Raw genomic sequence first — 19,987 nt, 5'->3', positions numbered from 1 at the left:
TTCGTGGATAGCCAAACCGCCTGCCCGGGCTGATACGTAGGGGCCAGGGCACGCCGGCGGTCTGCATGGGCATTAGCCCTCGTCCGGGCCTTGAGCAGGGCAGAGCGGGCGGTACGCCACACCCGACGGCACCTCCTCAGATGGGCCTGGACCGAGGGCACCCCGACCTCTCCCTCCACTAGCGGGAACAATGGGGGCTGGTACCCCAAACATACCTCAAATGGGGAGAGGCCGGTAGCCGATGATACCTGGCTATTATGAGCGTACTTGATCCAGGCCAGATGGTCACTCCAGGCCGTCGGGTGTGCGGAGGTCACCCAGCGGAGGTCCTGCTCCAGTTCCTGATTTGTCCGCTCGGCCTGCCCGTTCGTCTGGGGATGGTACCCAGACGAGAGACTTACGGTGGCCCCCAGTTCCCTGCAGAAGCTCCTCCAAACCTGGGAGGAGAACTGAGGACCACGATCCGAGACAATGTCCGATGGAATCCCATGCAGACGCACGACATGGTGGACCAGGAGGTCTGCAGTCTCCTGGGCCGTCGGGAGCTTCGGGAGGGCCACGAAGTGGGCCGCCTTGGAGAACTGGTCCACTATCGTGAGGATGGTGGTCTTGCCCTGGGACGGCGGAAGGCCCGTAACGACGTCCAGGCCGATGTGAAACCAGGGGCGATGAGGCACGGGCAAAGGCTGGAGGAGGCCTTGGGTCTTTTGATGGTCCGCTTTGCCTCTGGCGCAGGTGGTGCAGGCCTGGACGTACTCCCGGATGACGGCTTCCAGAGACGCCCACCAGAAGCGCTGCCGGACAACTGCCACGGTTCTTCGCACCCCTGGGTGGCAGGAGAGCTTGGAACCGTGACAGAAGTCCAGGACGGCAGCTCTTGCCTCTGGTGGGACGTATAGTCTGTTCTTTGGGCCAGTCCCCGGGTCCAGGTTCCGTGTCAGGGCCTCCCGGATGGTCTTCTCCACGTCCCAGGTGAGGGTGGCCACCACAGTGGACTGGGGGATGATGGTTTCGGTTGGGTCTGACAGCTCAGTCCTGACCTCCTCTTCGTGTACCCGGGACAGGGCGTCAGATCGTTGGTTCTTCGTCCTGGGGCGGTATGTGATCCGAAAGTCAAAACGCCCGAAGAACAGTGACCAGCGGGCTTGCCTGGGGTTCAGACGCTTGGCGGTCCGGATGTACTCCAGGTTCCGATGGTCAGTGAAAACCGTGAACGGTACCGAAGCTCCCTCCAACAGGTGTCTCCACTCCTCCAGAGCCTCCTTCACCGCAAGAAGTTCCCGATTGCCGACGTCATAATTCCTTTCAGCCGGGGTCAACCTGCGGGAAAAATACGCACATGGGTGGAGAACCTTGTCGGACTCCCTGTTCTGGGACAGCACGGCTCCTATCCCTGAGTCAGAGGCATCCACTTCGACTATAAACTGGCGACTTGGCTCGGGCTGCACCAGAACAGTCGAGAACCGGCGTTTCAACTCCCTAAACGCGGCTTCACACTGATCCGACCAGGTGAAGGGGACTTTTGTGGAGGTCAGGGCTGTCGGGACTAACCTCCTGACTATAGCCCTTGATGTACCTCCGGTAAAAATGAGCAAAACCGAAGGACTGTTGTAGTTTCCTACGGTTTGTTGGTTGGGGCCAATCTCTCACCGCCGCTACCTTGGCCGGATCAGGGGCGACGGAGTTGGAGGAGATTATGAACCCCAGGAAGGACAAAGAAGTACGGTGGAACTCGCACTTCTCGCCCTTCACAAACAGCCGGTTCTCCAACAACTGCTGCAGGACCTGACGTACATGCGTAACATGAGTCTCAGGATCCGGGGAAAAGATGAGTATATCGTCCAGATATACGAAGACAAACCGATGCAGGAAGTCCCGCAAGACATCGTTTACCAAAGCTTGGAACGTCGCGGGGGCGTTAGTGAGGCCGAACGGCATGACCAGGTACTCAAAGTGACCTAACGGGGTGTTAAATGCCGTCTTCCATTCGTCTCCCTTCCGGATCCGAACCAGGTGGTACGCATTCCTAAGATCCAGTTTTGTGAATATTTGGGCTCCATGCAGGGGCGTGAACACTGAATCTAACAGGGGCAGAGGGTATCGGTTGCAAACCGTGATTTCGTTCAGCCCCCTGTAATCAATGCATGGACGGAGTCCGCCGTCTTTCTTGCCCACAAAAAAGAAACCAGCACCCATCGGGGAGGTGGAATTCCGGATCAGCCCGGCAGCTAATGAGCCCCGGATGTAGGTCTCCATTGATTCTCGCTCAGGACGTGAGAGGTTGTACAGCCTGCTGGACAGGTACTCAACGCCCGGGATCAAATCAATGGCACAATCGTACGGACGGTGCGGGGGAAGGGTGAGCGCCAGATCTTTGCTGAAAACGTCAGCAAGATCATGGTACTCGCTTGGCACCGCCGTCAGATTGGGGGGAACTTTAACCTCCTCATTAGCTGTCACACCAGGCGGAACCGAGGATCCGAGACATTCCTGGTGGCAGGTTTCGCTCCACTGAGCCACAACCCCAGACGGCCAATCAATCCGGGGATTGTGTTTTATCATCCAAGGATAACCCAATATCACACGGGAGGTAGAAGGTGTTACATAAAACACAATCTCCTCCCTGTGATTACCAGACACCACCAATGTCACTGGCTATGTCTGGTGTGTGATTAATGGAAGAAGGGTGCCATCTAGTGCCCGTACCTTCAAAGGTGAAGGTAGAGCCACTAGAGGGAGCCCGACTTCCCTTGCCCATCTGCTGTCCAGCAGATTCCCCTCCGACCCCGTGTCCACCAGTGCTGCGGCGTGAAGGGTTAGATCCCCACTCAGGATCATGACTGGGATGCGTGCAGATTTTCGGGGTCTCCCCGCGTGGGTATTGTGACCCACCCTTAGCCCAGTCTCTAAGGACGAGTGCTGCTGTATTGACCGTTTGGGGCATTTTTTCTGTGTGTGCTTGGTTTAGCTGCAGAGAAAACACTCCCCACGGACCAGCCTCCTTTGTCTCTGATCTGATCGCCTTTTGACCCTGCTCGTTTCCATAGCAACGTCAGCAGGGGCAGCTGTCGTCACGTGGAGTGCCCTGGCTGTGGAGCGTGGGGAAGACGGCTCCTTTTCGGACCCGGGAGGAAGAGGGACGGCTTGTGCCTGACCACGCCCTTCGTCTCGCTCCCGTCGATGTTCTGTTAATCGGTTGTCCAACCGTATAACCAGGTCGATAAGCCCGTCGATAAGCCCGTCTAAATCCCACGGCTCGTCCTTCGCCACCAGGTGCTCCTTAAGGACCAGAGACAGTCCGTTTACAAACGCGGCGCTGAGCGCAACAGCACTGCAGCCGGCTCGCGCTGCCGCAATGCGGAAGTCGACTGCATACTTCGCTGCGCTCCGACACCCCTGCCTGATTGACAGCAGCAAGTTCGAAGCAAATTCGCCTCTATGGGGGTGATCAAAAACCTGCTTGAACTCCCTCACAAACCCAGTATACGTCATTAGGAGCTGTGAATTCTGCTCCCAGAGCACCATAGCCCAGGCGCGTGCCTCTCCTCGAAGCAGATTTATTACGTAAGCCACCCGGCTAGCGTCTGACGCGTACATTACGGGACGCTGTGAAAAGACGAGTGAGCACTGCATTAAGAAGTCCGCGCACGTCTCGACACAACCTCCGTACGGCTCTGGAGGGTTTATGTACGCTTCAGGGGACAGTGGGGGGGTTCGTTGAACGACCAGCGGAATGTCTGTTTCAGGCCTCCGGTCAGCAGGACGAAGTGCTGCAGCAGCGCCCTGAGCCTGCGCTTCCACCTTGGCGGTGAAAGCCTCCATCCTCCGATTGAGGATCACATTCTGCTTGGTGACTAAGTCCAGCTGAGCAGTGAAAGCGGTTAAGATTTGCTGCAGCTCACCTAACACGCCTCCTGCTGACGCCTGTGCACCTCGCTCTTCCATTGGCTGTTCAAGCGATGGTTGACGCCCCTCGGGATCCATGACGCTGGCCGAGAAATCCTGTTGTGAAGGTGTAGGAACACGGACCCACAACAGGGGGCGTTAAATGAACGGACAATGGATAAGCCAAACAGGAACAATTTAATGTTGTGAAGTGCACAACGGAATACAGACAAACACAGTTTTGGTACCACAGACAATTATATGTAGCGTGACCTGTGGGCAGGCTTGAGGATAGGAGACGTCCGTCCCGAACCGAGCCGGATCCCACACGGCCTTCACCGCCAAAGTATCTGAGAACACCGGAGCCGCCAAGTCCTGGATCCCCAGGTGGCCACCGTCTCCAGCTGTCAGACTTGGTACTGCTGGCAGAGAACAGAAACAGTATTGATGAGTGTGAGTTTGCACACTCAGTAATCCCACAGTCTGTGTTCTTTTGGGAGGGAGCACCTCCATCTCCAATCACACACTCGTGCAGCTCCTGTCTAACCACTTATCTGGTTGGAGTGTGAAGCGAAGCCGTCGCTGATCACACCAAACGCCAATCCCTCAGATAAGACAACACCACAGGAAAACGGCTGCAAATAAGTTCAGACTATAAGTCAGGGTTTAGTTCAGCAGAGAAAATTACCTCTCTAGTGGCTGATTTCTCGGCGGGGAGGTGGAGTTGTAATCCGGCCTTTATGGTGGTGGTGATGAACTGTGGATGAGTGACAGCTGGTGCAGATGATGAGTGACAGCTGTCACTCCCGGTTGCTCCGACGCCCTCTCGTGCTTGAAGCCCGCACTTCAAGCAGGGCACCATCTGGTGGTGGTGGGCCAGCAGTACCTCCTCTCCAGCGGCCCACACAACACATTTTACCCAAAGTGGACTCCAATTAAGCTGTGGCAACATCTCATGGATGATCAGTGGAAACAGGATGCACCTGAGCTCAATTTTCAGCTTAATGACAAAGGCTGTGAATACTTATGTACAGATTATGGGGGTATTGTGAGTAGAATCTTGAGGGAAAAAATGAATTTCATCCATTTTGGAATAAGGCTGTTACATAAAAAATGTGGAAAACACAGTGCTGTCATTTTAAAAAAAATCATTATTATCAACTTATGTAATGTATAAACTAATGTATAAACAAAGGAAAAATGATGTGGATTTGAAAAGTCTGATTTCTTGAATTCCAGTTGTTTCTGCAGTGAAAAAAAATCAAGCACTCCTGGCGGGATTGTATAATGTCACACCTTATTATTGTTTTAGAGATGGTAGTTTATGGTTAGGTGTATAAGAATAAGAAAACTAAGAAAAAATAATGTACAGATTATTTACACTAAATTATGGGAGGTTGCTTATTTTGTGTTTCTAGTGAAGAGTCAGTTAACTTCTTTGGTCTTCAAAGGAATCTTTGCTTTTTAGTCTCAAGAAATGAGGCAACACCAGAAGCTAGTTCATCTATTTAGGAGCAGCGATGGATGACCAAACCAGCTATCGTAACTAGCTTTACACGGAACATGTTGATCTTATTTGCAGGAAAACTGGGTATTCTGTTCATGTGTATTGCGGATTTATGAAATAACTGAGCATTTTCATGACAGACATAGCAAGCAGCCTTCCCCGGTATAATATGCATTGCGCTCCCTTGAGATAAACTGAAATTATTAGCGTTTGAATGACTCATAAGTGGATATTTGATACCAAGATTTCTCATGTGTACTGTGACCGGGACTTTAAAGCACCTAACAAGTGAATTGTTTCACTGTACTTTCATATTTGTCCATCACCTATCCACCACCAGTTGCCTTGGTGACCACCAGGTCTAGGCTCTGGAATTCAAAGAATGCAACAATCTCATTTCACTTTAAAACTGCACATATGTTTAGAGAAGCAGAGAGAGAAGGAAGAAGTGTCTGCCTCGGCTACATTCATACTAAATTCTTTCTGCAGGGTTGTGTGTGGGTGTAACACCGTTATTTAAGTCTTAGAACACAATTATTGTCAACATTCTTTCATTTACTATATTTATGGTCTGTTTCTGTCACAAACAATCACAGCTGCTTCTAATCCAGCATCAAACCAGCATCTACTAATCATCCAGCAGGTGGCAGACACTTCTATGGGACATTATATAAGCCAAACTTTATTTAGAAGTTGTGCACCATCCTCCTTATATGCCTTTTTAATTTGTTGAGTTGTAAGATGATAGCATTTACCGTTTTTGAGTTATTGTGTTAACAACCTAGATGGGATGGACTCATCCATGATCCACTCAACTTTATAGGGTGCATGATGGATTTTCCAAAGGAACAGTTTCACAATTCTGCTGATGACCACAATTCATACAAATGTTCACAGTGTGCAGTGTAGTGTAGCTAAAGGATGTGTTTATATATTTATTTATTTTTTAATGGAAGCCTTTAAGACAATAAAAGGTTAAAAACAAGCTATTTTATTTCAGGTTCAGTGCTTTAACACCACCACTGTTCTGGCACAGTGACTTACACCAGCTTAGCTCTCATGCAAAATTCACACTCTGTGCCAACAGCTGCATCCTTCATGTGCACGTACAGTGCACATATACACGCTCGATTTTAACATGCATGTGGGAAAAACTGAACCGCTCAACTGAGGACGCCAGGATTGGTCGTGATGTTTGTTAGAACTTCACATGGGGAAGCAAAGAGAAAAATCAATAGTGGAAACAATAAGGGGATATGAAATCTCAGAGCGCGAGCACTCTCCAGAATCAGATCATTTTTTTCTTTCTCTACGTGCTCCACGACTGAGGGATCTTCGAAGGTGGTGAATAATCTGAAGTGATGACAGCTACGAGCTGTAAGCCTTCCTCAAGAATCACTCATGACTTCATGGTCATTACTGAAGCGGGACTAAACTTGTCCTGACACACCGGACTTAACGCGGATCGAAAGGATCAACCCGGCCAGAAAACGGCGGTCTAAGCCTGCTGACCTCATCCTGTGACATCATCTGTTTGTGTATAGATTCCCAAAGTGTGAGACGCGGCACACTGGTGGGCATAAAGTTATTGCAGGTGGGCCAAGAGAGATCATCAAAAAATGAATAAACACACATCTTCAACCGGTTACTCAAATTAAGGGTTATGGGGGGAAATAGAGGAAAATCCTGCAAAATGTCTCTTAAAAAGCACAAAAAAAATGAGTTTGGCATATATCAAAGTGAGCGCTGAGGTGCTGCTTCATATCTCATCAATGGGGCCGTTAGCCATAGAAACGACAGTACAATATGTCTCATTAATAGCTGGCTGAAGCAGCCACGCTGGACATGGTTCATTATTAATGTGGTCATTACACTGAGCTAGCCTTGCTACTTAGCATTAGCGCTGGCTATAGTTATTGATCAGACTAAGCAGGCATTGGTCACTGGAAGAGCGGAGGGATAAGTGCCCTGATTATCTGGCTAGATGAAGCGCACTCCAGTTTGATCTTCTAACTCATAGCTCACAGAGAGCAGCAAGCTGTCTCCAGTGTATATCACGCCGCTGCACCTACTTATAATTAATTTGCTGCTCATTTACTCAGATCAATGCCCCTTTCAGCTCACAGGAGGCCAGAACCTGCTCTCGACCCTGGGAGGTACATGCAGCAGTGCTCAGTTGACAGCGTGATGATGACTATCAAAATTACAAAACACTAAATTAGCTCATTTGTCAAAATTGCTGAGATGCTAGTCTTCCTTCTCACCACTGTTACCGAATTCTTGTTTCTAACAGCTTACATTTTCCTTATTCCTTAAGTAGTTTAATCATATTTATGCGTTGCCCACAACTTTGCGTTGTGCTTGGTTCAAGCAAGACACTCTGATTCATCACTCAGCTTCTCCAGTGCTGCAAACAGGGTATCCACTGATTCAGTAAAGATCACAGCACTGTCCACAAAGTCAATGTCAGTAAACGTTTCCTCACAAATAAAGGCACCTGATGGTTTCCACAACCCGCCCAACACCCAGTTCATGCAAACACTGAACAGTACAGGATGCCGCACAAATGCCAGTTTTCAAAGGGAAACATTTGTGCCCCCGATCCGTTAGCACTCACACTACCCATGTATTAGCTGTCAATGACTAAGAGCAGCACCTTGCTTCTTGTCCAGCAACACTAACAATACTGATGGTAAAAGAAGAAGAGCATGAAACACCACATTGCAAATTCCATTGCAAATGCAGCTCAAATTGTGACAAAATGGCCAAAAAAAAAACAGTCAGTCAACTGGCTAGAGATTGAAGCAAGCCAAAACTCAGCTGAGGTCCCCCGCCTATTATGCTGATATGTCATGGTGACAAATTAAACAAATAACCACAGATGGATGCATGGAGTCCATTTCAATGGTGCCCCTATTTCATGGCGAGGGACAGTGAAAAATGAGTGCGAAAAGGCAAAATAATACAGGAAAGAGTAGTGTTCCACTCATTTTCATGTGTGACCTTGGCCCTAAAGTCCAAGGTCAAATGCAATTGGCTTAAGGGAGCTGGGATGAATAATTTGCTATAGGTGTCCAATGCAAATTTTGACTTTAGAAGTGAAATTTGGTGCTGAGACAGCAAAATATACCCCAAAAGTTATATTTTTTTAATACATTTGCATGTTTGATCTTGACCCTGAAGTTCAAGGTCAAATGTAGTGTGCTAAAGTAGTCAGGTGCATAACTTGCTATAGGTGTTCAAAACAAACGTAAGCTCTTGGTTATATGCGTAGGCGTCACATTTGTGTCCATTTACAATATGACACATGCACAGATGGACGCACCGAGTCCATGTCAGTGGTTGCCCTTATTTCGTGGGGGACAACTAAGATACAAAGTGCATAATATGTCACATGGATGCTGTTGATTTGTATATGCAATGGATGGCATCACAGTTGAAGATGATAATAGGGGAGGTGATGGTCTAGTGGTTAAGCATTGGGCTTGAGACCAGAGGATCCTCGGTTCAAATCCCAGCCTAACCAGAAAATCACTAAGGGCCCTTGGGCAAGGTCCTTAATCCTGTAGTTGCTCCTGGTGTGTAGTGAGTACCTTGCAAAGATGTGATAAAGATGTGAAGGATGCAATGTGTAGCCAACATGAAGATCAACATCTAATGTTCTTGTCCATAATCCTCCATCGCACTACCATCATTTCGTTATTTCTCATTTCATCTGTTATTCATAAGATCATAAAGTGAGACAAACAGAAGATGGGGAGAGACAGCAAATCAGAATAAGATTCAATTTCTTCAGGCTGTACTATCTGTGATCGGGCTTCCTTTTCTGTCAATCTGGGGGAAAAATCAGAGAGCAACAGAGTGGGTTAAGAGAGGCTACAAAATAACCAATGGGCTTATGTGTGTGTGTGTGTGTGTGTGTGTGTGTGTGTGTGTGTGTGTGTGTGTGTGTGTGTGTGTGTGTGTGTGTGTGTGTGTGTGTGTGTGTGTGTGTGTGTGTGTGTGTGTGTGTGTGAAGTGCAAACACATAAATGAATGAGTATCTGTGCAGTAAATAGCCTGTGGATATGTTCAGAGTGGGTGCATGTTTGCTGTGTGGGCTGTTTTCCATGTTGATGCTTTTAGCGCAAAACCTTCCGACACAAAGGCTGAAAGTCACGGATCCCTTCCAACCTACTCTTTGTCATCATGAGCGCAAACGCATCTTCAGAGTTATGTAGCCGTCCTGAAGTACACGAACACAAAACAAAAAGGATTTCAGCTTGTAACCAGTTGCTACACTCTTTCTGTATTTTATTTGTGCTGCAACGCTCTATTGTTCTCTTTTACATACATATTAGTTACTTATTGGTGGTGGGCACAGCTAACCTAAATGTTAGCTTTGATAGCCGCTAATGCGCTAACTAAAAAGTTAACTCTGATAATGGTAAACTGATAAGCTGCTAAAACATCGAATTAAAGTTACTGCTAACTTTTAATGTTATACAAATTTTGGTTTTGTTTGGCTTTTTGGCTCTAAAACCCTGAAAAAACTGACATAAAGAAGAAATTTTAATTTATTTTAGCGGAAGCATGGAGGCTACTACAAAGGTTTAGCATGCTAAGATCAGACGATAACCCAGATGTACATAAATAATCAAATGAACAAATGAAATTAAACAGCAGTTTTCATTCAACGTACAGTTTAGTAACAGAAAATGAAGTATTAACCCCTTCTAAGCCCGTATTTCCCATTGATGGGAAATTTCACTTTTTATTTGTGAGATACTGACAAGCCAAAATGAGGCGGGTGGTAGGGGGTTAAACAAATATTAAATATTACACAAATACTGAATGTTAATGAGTTCATGTTTCAGGCACAAATCCATGCTGACGTGTGTAAGTGAATGTGAAGCTGCTGCTGTCCGTCAATGTGAAAGCATGCAGACGTGAGGAAAAACACTCGGATGGAGAGAGTAAATGGGATGTGATTGGTACCTGTGGGTTACAAAAAGAACTCAATTTCTAATACGACGGCTGAATGCAGCCAATCGGTGCCAAACTATTGTGTGTAATGGCTCAGGTGCCTTTGAGGCCCGAGTTCTGTCAAAAACATGCTGCCGGAACTGCGCCTCCTCACAAACACGTACATAGATATGCACGCAGACACAAACACTCAAAAAGCTGCAAACTACAAAAGTGGCAGATATACTGTAGTATGTCGAGGGAAGGAACGATGTCCTCTTTGAGGTGCTTTTAGTCCAGTCTTTTCTGTATGTAAGGGGTTTCATCATGAGTAATACCTCTTTAATAAAGGAGACGGGTTCTGCAGTATATTAAGCCACAGGTTTTTTTTTCATTGTTACGCAGATGATATCCAGCTTTATCTATCCATGAAGCCAGACGACACACACCAATTAGCTAAACTGCAGGATTGTCTTACAGACATAAAGACATGGATGACCTCTAATTTCCTGCTTTTAAACTCAGATAAAACTGAAGTTATTGTACTTGGCCCCACAAATCTTAGAAACATGGTGTCTAACCAGATCCTTACTCTGGATGGCATTACCCTGACCTCTAGTAATACTGTGAGAAATCTTGGAGTCATTTTTGATCAGGATATGTCATTCAAAGCGCATATTAAACAAATATGTAGGACTGCTTTTTTGCATTTACGCAATATCTCTAAAATCAGAAAGGTCTTGTCTCAGAGTGATGCTGAAAAACTAATTCATGCATTTATTTCCTCTAGGCTGGACTATTGTAATTCATTATTATCAGGTTGTCCTAAAAGTTCCCTAAAAAGCCTTCAGTTAATTCAAAATGCTGCAGCTAGAGTGCTGACGGGGACTAGAAGGAGAGAGCATATCTCACCCATATTGGCCTCTCTTCATTGGCTTCCTGTTAATTCTAGAATAGAATTTAAAATTCTTCTTCTTACTTATAAGGTTTTGAATAATCAGGTCCCATCTTATCTTAGGGACCTCGTAGTACCATATCACCCCAATAGAGCGCTTCGCTCTCAGACTGCAGGCTTACTTGTAGTTCCTAGGGTTTGTAAGAGTAGAATGGGAGGCAGAGCCTTCAGCTTTCAGGCTCCTCTCCTGTGGAACCAGCTCCCAATTCAGATCAGGGAGACAGACACCCTCTCTACTTTTAAGATTAGGCTTAAAACTTTCCTTTTTGCTAAAGCTTATAGTTAGGGCTGGATCAGGTGACCCTGAACCATCCCTTAGTTATGCTGCTATAGACGTAGACTGCTGGGGGGTTCCCATGATGCACTGTTTCTTTCTCTTTTTGCTCTGTATGCACCACTCTGCATTTAATCATTAGTGATCGATCTCTGCTCCCCTCCACAGCATGTCTTTTTCCTGGTTCTCTCCCTCAGCCCCAACCAGTCCCAGCAGAAGACTGCCCCTCCCTGAGCCTGGTTCTGCTGGAGGTTTCTTCCTGTTAAAAGGGAGTTTTTCCTTCCCACTGTAGCCAAGTGCTTGCTCACAGGGGGTCGTTTTGACCGTTGGGGTTTTACATCATTATTGTATGGCCTTGCCTTACAATATAAAGCGCCTTGGGGCAACTGTTTGTTGTGATTTGGCGCTATATAAAAAAAAAATTGATTGATTGATTGATTGAGGTTCTGTCACGACTACTCTGCAATTTCAGTATAATGGATGTATTAAGATATTAACTGAAAATTGAAAAGGTATCCAAGACTTTCCACCATTGGTAAGTTTATGCTAATGCACATCGAAAGTGTTTATCTGTGACTTTCATGTACAGTCTTTCAACACACACAGCTTGAAACACTGCAGAAATAAGGATAGAAAAAAACAAAAATCCAAGTTGGCTGAAGATCAGAAGCAGTAGTATCCTCGGGCAGAGCCAATGGGTACCTGTTGTTAAGACCCAGGTCCCATAAAAGCAGTATTTTTCTTCATTGCTGCACATCAATGTTGTCTTGACTGATGTTCACATATGGTCTTGTGGCTTTTCATCTTCACAGTCCCTACTGCGGACATTGCTACATGTTGATAGCAGAAAAGGTACAAAAAGAAGCCCAGAGTAGAAATTATTTCAAACCGCTTTGCCTTGCACAGTACAGAGTTGAACTACCAATATGTAGATAAGGGTTTGATTCCAGGTGTGTGCTTTAGGTGACATCAGCTGCACTGTCCCAGTCCAAATAGCTGTAAGTGTCAATACTGCCCTTGGCTGGGGATGTAACCTGCGATGGACTGGTGTCCAAGGAGAGTTGTAGACTTTCATCTACTACATCGAACTACAGTATCTGGGAATAAGGAGCGGTCGGTCCAGAGGACCTCAGGGTCCACATAGGATTTATTGACTTACATCTTGCATAGCAATACATGCTCCAAGTAGTAGCAGTTAAGGCTTTTCTTGGTGTAACCCTGTCCATGAATATAGTGGTACTGTGCGGAATCAACAATAAATGTCATCATAATCTATAACACCTTTGGGTACCTGCTTGCAACAGTCTAGATGAAACTCTAGGTTGGGTTGAGACACAGACAGGGTGATTCCTATATACTACACAAAACATGTTGCTTAATTACCTGAGGGCTTTCTACCAAAACTCAACAGTGGATGTACACTGGTCTGCTGCACTTTGAGAAGGTCATCATCACGAGTTGCCTTTTAAATCCAACATTGGTTTGACTCCCATGTCACCATAAATGGGCGTGGGTAATTCATAAGAAACAAATGCCTTCACAAACCTGAGTTCTCATCAACCCGCTCCTCCACTGTATGCTCCTTCTGGTGCACCCACTCGCTGTTGCACTTGAAGTAGATCTGGGTGGCGGGCGTGGCCTTACAGTACAAGTTGACCGGCTTGTTCTTGACTATGTAGGCCTCCTCTGGTTCCATCAAGAACACCGGCAGTGGCTCCGGTGGGTCTGACGGGAAGGTTTCCGGAAGCTCGCCAAGACCCAAGAAGTCATCATCAACTGTGAAGAAAGAGGCAAAAAAAAAAAAAAGACGATGAGTGGCAGCAGTTGAGAACAGAAATGGAAAGAAATAAAGAGCAACAGAGAGAGAGAGAGAGAAGGGGTTTGGGAGAGAAAGGAAAGACGGGAGACAGTGGGACAGCGCATTATAGCTGCGGTCTTTGGATGGGATTATCCATTCTCATAGCACACAGTAAAATCCCTATCATTTGATATTTTGGAATGTTTACACAAGTGTATTTTGGAGTGCAGGAAACTCTGGGGTTCCTCTCGGGCAATAAGGCAGCGTGGATTCACAGAAACCGGTCCGTGCTCGGCCTAACCGCAACCGGCTCCTGCTGAGAAAGTACAGAGAGCAGCAGAGCCAGTAATGAGAAGCAGAGTTCAGAGGTTGACTCTGAGGAGCTAAAGCCGACCAGTTTTCTCCCTCCCTTGCCCTCTTTTGTCTCTCACAAACACACGCGATGTGTGCACGACCACATGCGACACGTCTAATGACCTCAGGGTTTTGGCCCAGTTTGTGCCATTCCTCGGATACTTCTGCAGCAGACAGATACGCTTCCCTGTAATTACGACCGGCTTTCATCTCCCCCTGTCTTAAATCACAGGCACACAACTGAATGGCCACATGCACAACAATAGTGCACGTGCAGAAACAGCACGGGCGCTAACGCCCACCAGCCAGCGACTTTCTAACTCTTTGAAGAAAGGAGGATGGAGCCAACTCGGCACCCCATTTGTCACCTACAGAACAGTTCTATTCTTACCATCGAACCGGTAGGCATCAATAATTCACAAGTGAGAAAAAAAGAGAAAGACGGTCGAGTAATAGAGACAGAGAGAGACAGAGATACAGTGAGAAATGGAGGGTGAAAGAGAGAAAAACAGGGAGCAATTTAAACTAGACGGACACAGATGAAAACATCAAAATGAATTGCACAGACAGAAACACAGCACAGGAGCGCAGAAACAGGAAGAGAGAGGGACTGCTCAGATAACAAGAGTTTATCGGCGTATCAGTAATTCGTCCGTGTCCTTCTATCTCTCACGTCTGTGTCCTGCGTGGACACGCTGGAGCCATGTTGTCTGACAGAAGTGGCCTCAGAGATGCTTTGGGATTCACTAAATAACCTCTCCGCTGAGCCGATATCCTCCTGTGATGTCTCTCTAATGGCATCGCTCCCTCCATACCTGCCGCAGATTGAGGTTGATTGCTAGGAAATTTTAAAAAGGGCGACTCTAACAGAAAATGGCCACTCTATCAGAAAATGACCAAAGTCAGGCTGACCGTGGAGGAGGCAGGGTTTTCTACGTGCTGTTTCTGATAAAAGTGTGTAGATGTAATACTGGATTTGAAACACTCCAAAATTTATAATCTCAAACTTGATAACTTCTTTGGTTTTGCATTCTGCTTGCCCTGGTTGCTCGAGGTTACCACAGTGGATCCAGTCGAGAGCCATTTTATGATGGATGCTCTTCATGATGCAACTGCAGTTCAAGATGCGTACAGCCCCTGATGTTCCTTAGTGGTCTCACTGCCAAATACTAATCTGGCCTACTCTGATTAACTTCTGAGATCTGATGGGATCTTAGATAACCATAATTTGATTAAAAAACAACAATATATCCAGTAAAACTCACATATAATGGATTCAGGCAGACCAGCAAATTTTGTCAGTTATAATCGGAATGTGTTATCTGTATAAAATGGACAAAATCTGTTATATGTATAAAATGGACAAAATCAATTTTTTCTAAGTTCGCTGCAGAGTGGTACCTTAAAATCCTAAAGCATAATTTATGCTTCTGCAAATCTGTTACTCTGTGGCCAATGACATTGACATGCTCGCAATCCTTTAAAGTTCAGCATCTTTTTCTGGATTAATTTGTCCCTCAATGAGCTCAACTTCTTTATGCAATCATCAACCTACAAACTAACTATATGGTACGTATAATTTTCCTCCATGAACTGTGGGTTATTTGAGCATCTTTTACTGACTCCTTGTTGTAAACTTGGTCATATTTGCAGACTTTTCTGCCAAAAACATTTAATCCATGATCAAAATGTAATCGAGGGGGCACTGCAAAAACTTTTGAAATATGAAGTGATAAGAAGGAGTGAAAATGTGTAAGTGACAAATCACAGCCCTTGCTGTCTCAGTCATTTTGCAGGTGCATGTCGGGCTCTGGGGAGGGTTCGCAGCCCCGCAGAGGGCTCTGATCTAAGCAGGGTTTGAAAAAAAAATAAATGGCTGGGCTTGTAATCAAGGAAATATGGTACCCACCTTCCTTGAATCAGTGAGTGTCAGTGCTGAACTTCATTTCGTACCTTTGTTATTGAGCACATCCAAACTGCTCTGTCTGCTACATGCAAGGGGTTTGAATCGAAATGCATTGAGATCAGACAAGAGGTTTTATCCGATGTGAGTCTGTTATACAAAATCCATTCTATCCGATGTTTATTACATGGAAAACCATACAAAAACATTGGGACGTTTGCTTTTGTCTAGTGAGTGCGAATATCCGGTTTGTACGATGACAGTTTATGCAAGTTTTACTGCATCTCCTTCCAATACATTGTTATAAAGTTGTAACTATTAAACCTAACACACGCCACAATCATATAAGATAATCTGTAAATTACAAAAAGAACAAAATTACAGCTGTAAAAAACAAATTAGAGGTTTGGGGTTAGGGAAAGGGTACAATATAGGAGGTCAATATGCTCAAAAAATCCTTAGAGTGTCTCCAGCTGATCTACAAACACAACACACATTCATATGGATGTTCCATTTTGCAAAGGAATGCGACTGCTTTTCATCAGAACAAGTTTGTTTCTTGTTTCTTTCTTTCCTTGGGTCATAATCTGCTGTTAATTGAGTGGAGGCCCTGACCTCCAGTGACCTCTAACCTTTTACAATCATTGCTGCCTCCTCCTCCTCCTGCAGGTGTGGGCAATGAAATGCTTTCACAAGCTCTTTCTAAAACGCTTTCTACACTTTTGCTCAACTTAATATCATTCACTCCCTTAAAGAAGAAACACTTTTTCTTTTCTCAGGCTTTTATGTAGGTGATGACTCTTTAATACAGAAGTCCATTTCAGCGGGCGTTGACATAGCCCGTTTCTTTCTTGCACTCTTGTCCTCAGTCCACCCACATCCTCAGCCAGGGACCCTGACCCAGAAACCAGCAACGAGAGCCAAGAAAACTCATTAAAGATTGTGTCAGGCTTCTTTCACCCTCCATTCCCATTATCTCTCCATCTCTCTGACTCCCTCTCTTTCCCTCCTGGCTCCGTCGCTCTGTAGAACTGTGAGGAAGGGAGATGTGAAACGGGCATGAAAGTATGGCTCCCAAACACACAAAAACACAAGCTCATACAGTAGCGCGCGTACACCGGCGCGCACAGATATTCAAATGCATCAACAGTGCAAGAAATAATAAATTCAAGAGAAAGAAACTCGCCTCCAGTGAAAAAACAGCCCAGAAATGTAAGAAAAAGAGAAACCACATGTCAAAATGAAAGAGCCTGACTGACTCTCCCACACCCCCACACCCCTGACCCAACTCGACCCTGTGTTGGTACGAGTTTGTCACCCAATAAAAGGGAATATTTGTGGGCACATAAAACTCATTAGTGAATGTGTACATTGTATTCCCACCTAGGCAGATAACTAATCCATCCCCACCTCTCGAAGGTACGTGTAAATGTGAGTGTCCCCACTGCCTTCTCCAGCAGCCAGTAGGGTCCTCAACACTGAGGAACCTGCACGGTGGATCATGCACAGACAAACGTGCCACATGCCCAAAATGTCGTAGCTGAAGTTCCCTCACAATGCAGGTCATACTCTTCATCTAAGTCTCCCTAAGTAACGGCTTGTTTGACAACATCATCTATTGGTACTCAAAGAGACTGAGTACCAAAGACATCCAGTTGTCACCTTTGATCAATGATTGGTGTCCCAAGTCTGACAACCGTAAAGTAAGACAGGAAGCACCAGGACCCTAAAGACTTGGCTTAAAGATTTCTTCGTTCTCCTGCAAAAATATTGTCATTCTCAAACACCTCTGTCCATTGTCCTAATGACTCCAGATGTTCTTCTCAGACCTCTCCCAATTTCAGAGGCAGAGGACCTAGAGACATGAATGTCAAAGCCGAGAAAAGAGAATGTCTCCACAATTTTAACACTTTTTCTACATACAGATAAGTAGACTTCTGATGGTTGAGTCCAGGATGTCATTGAAAGCTAGGATCTTAATCTTGATCCAGGATAAACACAAACTGAGTCAATCCATTTATTCGCTCAACGTTTCAGTTACTGCAGTCAGGGTATCCACTGATTCTGCAAAGATCTCAGCATAAAGCTTTCCTCACCAACAAAGGCACTGAAACCACTGGTTTCTGCAACCATATCCAACACCCAGACTGGGCAAGCACTGAACAGTGTAGGAACCAGAACACATCCCTGACTAATACCAGTTTTCCCTGGAAAAATTGAGAGTTTCTGACACAGCAATCACAGTATCTGTGTACAGGTTGGCTATGACATCCAGTAACTTCTTAGGGGTTCCACCAATTCTTAGGGTGTCCCAAAGAACAGCCCGACCAAGAAACTTTGATGATTCAGTGGCTACTCGCAGAGCTAGGAGGCAGTTGACTTCTTTGGTATGAAGCCAAGAGGTCAACCATATCAAAAAAAAAAAAAAAATCACCATCATATTCCTTTCATATGTGCATTATCACAGTCAATATACATATTTTCCTAACTATTTGTAGCTGTGTGCTTTGATTTTAACCATATTTTTAAACTGCCTGGCTCCATATTGGGTCTTTAAATTTTAATGAAATATGTCCTTGCAGTACTTATTACTCAAATTGAATTGTGCTTTGTAATTGGGGTGAATCGTTCAAAATCAAATTGCTAATCTGATTAGTGAATATTTTAAGACACAATGTGAATATTAGTGGAGTTTTCTATCAGTTTCACCTCCCAGTTACAAAAAGCTATTTGTTTAATGAGTGACATATTGCAGTAAGTACAAAATAAATGAATTTTGAAGTTGAAGTTTAGTGAATTGCTTTGGAAGGAATTAATCTTGGCGCAGGACTCTGAGTTATTTAAGAGAGCCAATATTGTTTTAAATGCTACAGCAGTATTTTCAGAGTGACAGGAAGAACAGAGCATGGCTGTGAGGCTGGGAAGGGCAAGCTTGTAAACTCAAGTCAGTTCAGACAGGCAAATTGGGTCATTGTTATTTCTACCTGATACAACATCAAACGTATCAAACATACTTTTGTCCCATCATCTCCACAGCCTGATAAATTTTTATTCCTTCTTCTGTTCAGCCATGTACTGCAAAAATCTCTGCAATCACACACTTTTTAAACTACTCTGCCAACAGCATCAACCCGCAGGCTCTGTCTGGTTGAAAGAATTACTGTATTTTTCCAAATATAGGTCAAGTCATATGGGTGGTTGTTAGCAATTTAGCAACAAACTCACATAGATCATTTTTAAATGAAAATGCAGGATGATGCACTCAGTGGCACCATAGCGGTACTTTTCTGCCAGTAACCAAATGCTAAATAAACATGTGGCTTTCATAACTGAGAAGGAGTTATGATTCAAGCTTTAAGCTGATGGTGATAAATGCTGTAGAGTCATCAAACAACTCTCAAGCAGCCAGGAAATATGGTTTGACAGACTATAAAAAGTCAGTTTTAAAAATGCTACGTCAGAAAAAAAGTTTACTATAGACCTAAAAGTCACACTTGCAAATTGATTGGGGAGTGCACCCATATGTGTTTGAAAAAACAAAACAAAACATCAACAACAAAACAAATGTTTTTACAAGCATATTAAAATAAAAGATTTGTTTTTCAGAAAGTTTTTCTCAAAAAAATATGTCTTGGAAGGGGGAGGTGTCATAATGAGGGCTGTCTTGTACTTCGTCCACTATGGTATATTGTCTCTCCATTAGTCATTAAAGGTGGATAAAACAGATTTGGCAAAATGGAACCCAGTCAAAGTCAGACCTCCAGACTGGGGATTTAGAAAATATACTTCCCAAATGTAGAAAGACACCTTTGACGTCGGTCAAGTGATGCTGAGGGCTCCGAGAAAGCATCATAATCTGACACCACAGGAAGGAGATCAGGCTGGCGTCCTGCCGTCGGTGGGAATATTTTTCTTCTGATGATATGAGCATCACCTTCAAACTAAAAAAAACTGCTCATCCTTGGGGTCCACAGTCTTCACATATCAATCCCACTTGAAAGTGGGAAAAGGATGTCAAGAAAGAATAAGAAAATCAGCCGATGCATAATTTATTTCTCAAACACTGGAATCACCTTTGCAGAACAGTGACTTTTAAAAGTGAAGACATGCTTCAGAAGGGGTGGGGGTGATCAATATTTCTCCTACAAAAGTACAACACTTTTACAAGCCCCTGTAATAATTTACCTTTTATCTCCTTGTATCATATTTCCCTTCTGGGCTGTCTAACAACTATTGATCATGAGTTATTGTGTTCACAAGAAAATGTCTACTCACAGAAAGACAAGCTGCTTGAAATACGTAAAATGTTAAAAAGGGAAAGCCAATTCATGACACCATAACTATAAAATAGACACAGGAATTCACAT

General features: G+C 44.9%; 1 protein-coding gene across 4 annotated transcripts in view; it reads right to left on the bottom strand.

Annotated features, from left to right (window-relative positions):
* unc5c (unc-5 netrin receptor C) overlaps window positions 1-19,987 on the bottom strand; it is a 299,504-nt gene that overhangs the window by 120,330 nt on the left and 159,187 nt on the right. For all 4 annotated transcript variants that reach the window (XM_034191664.1, XM_034191665.1, XM_034191666.1 and 1 more), the window contains exon 2: window positions 13,111-13,341. In XM_034191664.1, coding sequence (XP_034047555.1) covers window positions 13,111-13,341 — 231 coding nt within the window. The remainder of the gene's footprint in view (window positions 1-13,110; window positions 13,342-19,987) is intronic.

The sequence above is a fragment of the Thalassophryne amazonica genome, chromosome 17 (assembly GCF_902500255.1).
Source record: "Thalassophryne amazonica chromosome 17, fThaAma1.1, whole genome shotgun sequence".
Taxonomy (NCBI): Eukaryota; Metazoa; Chordata; class Actinopteri; order Batrachoidiformes; family Batrachoididae; genus Thalassophryne; species Thalassophryne amazonica.
The sequence above is the reverse complement of the archived record's forward strand: the minus strand, read 5'-3'. Positions and strand labels throughout refer to the sequence as shown.